The 7,500-nt window shown below is 40.1% G+C and overlaps 1 protein-coding gene across 1 annotated transcript; it reads left to right on the forward strand.

Moving 5' to 3' along the window:
• The first annotated feature begins 372 nt into the window (after positions 1 to 372).
• LOC135223852 (uncharacterized) lies at positions 373 to 6,408 on the forward strand. The gene is made up of 2 exons (XM_064262741.1): positions 373 to 539; positions 3,568 to 6,408. The coding sequence occupies exons 1-2, from the start codon at positions 537 to 539 to the stop codon at positions 4,978 to 4,980; spliced, it is 1,416 nt and encodes a 471-aa protein (XP_064118811.1). The 5' UTR covers positions 373 to 536; the 3' UTR covers positions 4,981 to 6,408.
• Positions 6,409 to 7,500: the final 1,092 nt, after the last annotated feature.

The following is a 7,500-nucleotide window of genomic DNA, read 5'->3' on the forward strand; positions in this document are numbered from 1 at the left end:
AGGAAGAAGCTATCACTGGAACAATGCTGGGAAAACAGTAGTCATAAAATCTGTCTCTATCTCTCTCTTTGAAGGTTCAATGGAAGAGAAGAAGCCATCACTGTAATAGTACTATATCATTAAAACAGTATAGCTAAGAAATCTGTCGTCCTCACTGGACGTTCATCATCAAAGATGTTGTTCTTCTAGCTGACCACCACCACCGCTCCTGTGTCGCTACTTCTGCTGCAATGTCTTGGCTGGAGTCTAGTGGACTTTTGCAGGGCCGACGAACCAAGAGAGGAGGGCGGAGGGCCGGCCCTCTCCCTCCTCCTCCTCCTCCGACGGAGAGTGGGCTTGGCCACAAGTGAGAGTGGGTATAAGAGGAAGTGACTGAAACGCGGGCGCCACTTGGTGAAGAGGGACGGACACTCGCGCACTACCTTCCAAAGACAGAAAGAGAGAGAGAGAGTCAGTGAAAGGTAGACTAAAAACGGCAACGACCGCTCCTCTCTTTCGTACTATTCCTCACCGGCCAAACACCACGGACCGTCGACATGGTTAGTAACGAGATATTAAAAGAGAGATATAACAGCTCTCTCCAGTAACACTTCTACTACACCAGCCGTGAAATTATCATCTTCAATTGGTAATTCTATTCCCCTAAACGACAAAGCAAAAGCGACATCAAGTGATAAAAAAAAAGAAACAAGAAGAAGAACTAGACGCATGGGACGCGCCAGTGATCGAGACACAAGTGGGAAAATAAAACAAAGTGTTGGTTGGCGCCTTCTTCTTCTTCTTCTCTTCTTCCTGGAACGTTCTGGAGAAGATTTTAACGTATCAAAACCAAAGGAGAAATGGAACGAGCGAGGGAGGGAGCCGTTTCAAAGGCAAACACCGTCTATTACTACTACTACTACTACTGATAGCGAAGATCTCCCATCGACAATTTCCCTGTGATATAGATCTAGTTAGATTCGGTCTAGAGATTTTGTTCGTACGTTTAAGTGTTTAATCTCGAAGTTTTCGATATTTTCTCCTGCCGTGAGTGAAAGTTTTGAAAGTTTTACAATGCGGATTATATTTGGGAAGTTTTTTATTTATTTTTTTTCTCGTCAGAGAAAGCACAAAATATTAAGAATGCTGCTTCTGATGATAATAGTGGACTGATTAACTTCGGTCTTCCGTAATTTTTTTTTTTCTTCCAGTTTTTAGATAACCTGCGTTAGTGTGTGAGTAAGTGATATTGGTCAAGTGTGGAATATGTTTGTGTAATCATGTAGACTATATATATATATATATATATATATATATATATATATATATATATATATATATATATATATATACGTATATTTATATATATATATTGATATTATATGTATACTTATTATATATATATATATATATATATATATATTTATATATGCATACACATTTATGTGTGAGGTGCGTATGCATGTGACCTGGTATTTCAAGATGTGTGTGTGTGTGTGTGTGATAGATAGATAGATAGAGGGAGAGAGAAAGAATCACTTAGTACCAGCCAGCAGGTTTTGGATAGGTTCATTGGTTGAAGTCGCTGCTATCAACTTTTTTTCAAGTTAATTGAACAGTGGCATAAAAAAAGATAATTTCGAATTGTCTTATTATACGCTAGACCATTATCTCTCTCTCTCTCACCGTTTTCTATGCCCGGGGTAAATTGATGGCAAACTTTCTCATCCAGAGAATGCTGACGCTAAGTATTATATATAAATATGTATATATTATATATATAAAACACGCTGCACTCAGTGACTGGTATATTAACTCTAATAATGGCTGTTCATGAAGTCGTGTACGTCTCTACGAGATTACTTGCGAGATTTGGGAAAAAAGAAATCAGAGGCTATCTTGATTTTCTCATATTTTTATTTTTTTATTTTCTAAAGCTGGTGGCTGGAGAAAGTATGAGAACTTTCGCGGGGTTAAAAAAAAAAAAAGTTTATTCTTATTAGTGTGTGTTAATATGTTAGTGGGTGTAATTTTAGGATGAATGTGGATTTGATATATGTGTACGCAATTTATATAGGCTATATATATAAATTATACATACTGTATATATCAATGCATATGTTATATACTCATATACATGTGTATTTATATATTTGTATATATATATATATATATATATATATATATATATATAGATATATACGTATATATATATATATATATATATATATATATATATATATATATTCTATATATATATATATATATATATATATATATATATATATATATATATATATATATATGTGTGTGTGTGTGTGTGTGTGTCTGTGTGTGTGCACGTAGAATATGACCGAGATAATTTAGTTAAAATCAACAGTTGTAAAGATTCACAGAAATACTATACACCGGCTTCAGGCAGAATAAGTCTTTAAGTCTTAAAACATGCGAAAATTGCTTTCTAATTCCTTTTTATTGATTTATTTTTTTTATTTCAGAGAAAAACTAAGACGACCATAAAAAAAAAAAAAATGAGCTGAGTCTGAGGAAGACAAGCTCATCTCTCAGACCGTAATGGCGGGAACGCGCTTTGCTTTGCAACTGAAACTTGCTAGATCGCAAACTGAATTTCTCTAAATTACACCTCGTTTAAACCTTGAGAATGCGCACCTGTGCATCGCTTGCTTGCGCGTCTGTGTGCCAGATTGTACGCAAAAGTTTGTCGGTTTATTACCAGCAGTTTATCACTTGAAGTTAGATGCATTCACTTGTTTTTATTGCTCTATCAACCCGGTTCATTCCCGAGGCCTATGTAAGAAATTATCTGCTATTGGGAACAACCGCTCATATATATATATATATATATATATATATATATATATATATATATATATATATATATATACATATATAATATATATATATATATATATATATATTATACATATATATATATATATATATATATATATATATGTGTGTGTGTGTGTGTGTGTGTGTGTGTGTGTGTGATATTTTTGTAGCTGTTATTGTCGTTTTTTTTACGTTTTATAACTTTTATTTTTCATTGTTGGCGTGAACAATCACGCGTTCTTTTTCTTTGTAATAAAATAGAATAAAATAAGATTTGATCGTGTCTTCAGCTTGTCAATACAGCGATACTCTGAGCTATAAAGTCTTTTGTTTTTATACAATTCAGAGATAACGTTCAGACGCTCAGACTTAATCATCACTATGTCACAATAAAAAAAAAAGTGGTGCAAATCTTGTCAAGTAAGTTATTTTGACGATTTCCCACTCCAGATGTACGCCAGACTTTGATGATGAAGCCATTGACTCACTCATCTCAAAATACTTCAGATATCAAAACCATGCTATACAAAATACTTCAGATATCAAAACCATGCTATAGTCACTAAATCTTTTAGCGTTGATGAAACGTCCAACACTCTTTGGTGCTAGGCCTATGTTGTATTCACTTTTTGTCAGCTTTACAGTAAAATGATACTAGGCGTACGTTGTGTAACCTTTTGTCAGCCCACAAAGTAAAATGAAACAGATGATTAACAGAAGTAATCTCTCTTCCAGCGGTTCCTGCTCGTGGTGGTCACCGCTTCTTCAGTGGTCTATTCCAGCGCTCGACCTGACAAGCCTCCCGTCTCATTCGGAGGCTTCCAGCCCCTCCACGGGTCCCGCGGAGTAGGTCCAGCCTCTGGCTACAGTGCGCCTCCTCTCCCTGATCCAGGCTACGCTGCACCCGATTTAGGTGGACACGGTCTAGGCGGAGGTGGACACGGTCTAGGAGGAGGAGGAGGTGGACACGGTCTAGGAGGAGGTGGACACGGTCTGATAGGCGGAGGTGGCCCAGGACCCGGAGGTCCCACGAAGACCATTTTCGTCAATGTACCCCATCCCGAACCTCCCCCACCCCCACCACCCATTGCTGCGGGTCCCCCCCGCAAGCACTACAAGATTGTGTTCATCCGCGCTCCTCCTCCCCCTCCCCCTCCCCAGCCGATCTTGCCTCCTCGCACTGAGCAGAAAACTCTGATCTATGTCCTCCACCAGAGGCCACAGCTTCAAGAGCAGCAGGTCATTGAAGTACCAGCAGTCAAGCACAACCCTGAGGTCTTCTTCGTTCAGTATGATAACCCTCCAACTGCTGAGGAGCTGCAGCAGCTGTCAGCTGGTAACCTGAATGGCTTCTCACTCAACGCACAGCCCTTGGGCGACGCTGGAATTGGTTTGAGTTATGGTGATAGTCTAGCTTCTGGATCAGGAGTTCCATTACCTTTGGGTGGTGGTGGTGGTGGTGGTGGCGGCTTAGGAGCTGGCGCTCCTTTGCCACTGGGTGGAGATTCCCTGGGAGCTGGTGGATTTGGTGGAGGTCTTGGAGGAGGACCAGGTCTTGGTGGAGGACCAGGTCTGGGAGGAGGCCCAGGCCTTGGAGGAGGACCAGGTCTTGGTGGAGGTCCAGGTCTTGGAGGAGGCCCAGGTCTTGGTGGAGGTCCAGGTCTTGGAGGAGGCCCAGGTCTTGGAGGGGGTCCAGGTCTTGGAGGAGGCCCAGGTCTTGGAGGGGGTCCAGGTCTTGGAGGAGGCCCAGGTCTTGGAGGAGGCCCAGGTCTTGGTGGAGGCTTTGGTGATGCTGGAGCAGGTGGTGTGCCCTTGCCAGGCCTTGGTGGATCAGGCCCTGGTGGATTTGGAGCAGGTGGTGCTCCTTCGCCAGGATTCGGTGGAGGAGCAGGTGGTGTACCGTTGCCAGGCCTTGGTGGTGGGCCTGGAGGATTTGGACCCACTGGCAGGACTGGAGCTGGAGGTCTTCAGCTGGTCGTAGATGACGACGCCGATGGGCTTCCGTCGTTAGAACTAGACGACGATTTCGACAACCGCGTTGGTGCTGCGAGGACAAAGAAGTCGCCGGCGCCCGCTGCTGCTGCTGCTGCTGCTGCTGCTGGTACTGGTACTGCAGCCACAAGAGCAAAGAAGATTTCGAGCAGTTGATCGCCTCAGCCTCACTCTCATCTCTAGTCTTCCTGTGGCGGGAAGAAGTCTCCTGTTAACGCAGCAGCTGCTTCCCATCAACTTGTTGTTTTTACTCTCAAAGACATTTCTGCCTTTCATAGTTTTTCATCCACAGTACCCCCTCCACGCCTTTAGGGTGCTCAGAAGTCTTTTGCCCTGTCGCAAGATGGGTATTTTGTTGCCTTTTGCCGGTGGGAGCAGCTGGTTCTCGGGCCTGTAAGGAGAGGAGAGGGTTCAGTGCAGGGTGTACTACATGTAGCCAGTTCAGGCAAAGCCTTCCAAATTGACTTTGAGGTGAATTGCTGAACCAGCAACAGCTTCTTAACTTATTGTCATTATCTTATGTGTATATGTACATTGTAAATAGGTCTAAACACAGTTATACATTCCCCCTTTTTTTGAGCTTAAAGTTGCATAACATTGTTTACCAGTCATTCCCTATGTGTTTCCTCTTTCGTTTCTCTTTTGTTTATCTGAGCGAGTCAACTCTCAGGTTTTTATCTCGAGAACGAAATTCCGGTCTGGAAAAAAAAAAGTATGACGCTTTCTATTCTGAAAGTACATACCTACTTCTTCCCCCAAACAACCAACCGCCCCCCCCCCCTTTCCCCATCTTTCAGTATATGAACTCAACTCCCTCTCCCCCAAGTCTACCAAAACCTGCCACTTCCCCCCATCCAGTCCTGGTCAAACGAGTTTTCTCTGAACCTGAGTAATTTTTTTTGTCTTTTTAAATTCAGTTTTCCACTGACTTTCACTTGGCTGAGTATGCTACTTACACACACATATATATACACAGTATGTCAGATATATTATAGATAGATTTCTCTAGAGTCTTTGTTTTTTTTTCTATATATAAATTGTTGATTATATGGAGATATTTATTGTTAAAAGTCCGGTCCTCCTCTTCGTGGGGAACAATAATATTTTTGTACATGGCTACTGATTGATGATCTGTCCAGGCTGGTCCTTATTATAGTCTAAACAAAACTAATACCTATTAAAAAAAAAACTCAGGTAGCTACTCCTCATGGAAAAAAAAAAACACTGACATACTTCAACATTTCAAAGGCGGAAACATGTTTGTTGTTAATGTCTTCCTGCAGGCAGAGCTCTTGTTTAGTTTTTCACTTGAATCATCGATCAGGCGAACTTGCCTCCATAAGCATGTATTTTTTTTTCCTTGTTTACAATCGTTGGGAAGGAAACCTGAACCAATAGTCCTGCCATCGAGCAGATAAATGATGATAATGTTTCTCAGTAATACTTGCAGCATTTGTCCAAAATATACTCGAGGGTCTGTAGGCAGAATTAGCAGGAAGCATCACTCAACCTATATACACTGTAATAGCTTTAAGTCCAGACGTTATATGAATATACCAGTTAATTATAAGATTTTTAAGTAAACCCTATGTGCTTTTCATTCTCCTGCTTCGGAATATCTGGAAGAGTAAGCTTAACTTATCTGGAAAATAAGCTTTTCTAGACTGGTCGGTCTAGAAAAGTTAAGCTTTCTAGACTGGTCGGTCTAGAAGAGTTAAGCTTTCTAGACTGGTCGGTCTAGAGAAGTCAAGCTTTTGATGACTGGTCGGTCTAGAAAAGTGAAGCTTTTCTAGAGTGGTAGGTCTAGAAAAGTTAAGCTTTCTAGACTGGTGGTCTAGAGAAGTCAAGCTTTTGATGACTGGTCGGTCTAGAAAAGTTAAGCTTTTGAGTGGTCGGTCTAGAAAAGTTAAGCTTTTGAGTGGTCGGTCTAGAAAAATTAAGCGTGATTGGTTGATAAACTATGCAAACAGTCCAGGTCAAATGAAATATATATATTATTAAAACAATTTATTTAAAAATTTTAGTAGTCTACAGTACAATAAAAAAAAGTTACGATGAATTATCATACAAATTAAAAACAAAAATTACCACGTGCAATTAATTTGGTTGGAAGCATTAAAGTTGCTGGGCAGCTGAATTAATCGATGCCAGTATGCTATCAAACGGACGGTTGCTTAAACAAAGACATATCAAGGCTTCAAAAAGAGAGAAATAGCGAAAAAATTGAATAAACAAGAAAACGTTGAAACAGCGTCTAGAAATAATATACTCCTTTTTTGAGGGATTATAAGCCTATTTTCAAGTAATGTTACTGGCCATTATTTATGCCATAAAAGGAGTAATATGCGTATTTGAAAGACGTAATTCAATCATACATACACACACATATAAATATATAATAACGAAAAGTACATAAATTAAGGTATATAGACATTTCTACGCATGTATAATACTCACTAGATGTTTATTATACATCACCTCTCTTCTCGTTTGCCGCTTTTTGGCTTTTCACCTGTCTATCTCTATATACTTGTTTCTGCTTGAATAAACCTCTTCTTGAACTCCAAATCTGAATCTATTTCACATTCGGTAACTTTTTCGATAATTGCCTGAGATAGGTCTAACTCTAAAACAATGGAGCATATATTCATATATCAGATAAAGACCTACTGCAAA

Source organism: Macrobrachium nipponense, chromosome 10, assembly GCF_015104395.2.
Source record: "Macrobrachium nipponense isolate FS-2020 chromosome 10, ASM1510439v2, whole genome shotgun sequence".
NCBI lineage: Eukaryota > Metazoa > Arthropoda > Malacostraca > Decapoda > Palaemonidae > Macrobrachium > Macrobrachium nipponense.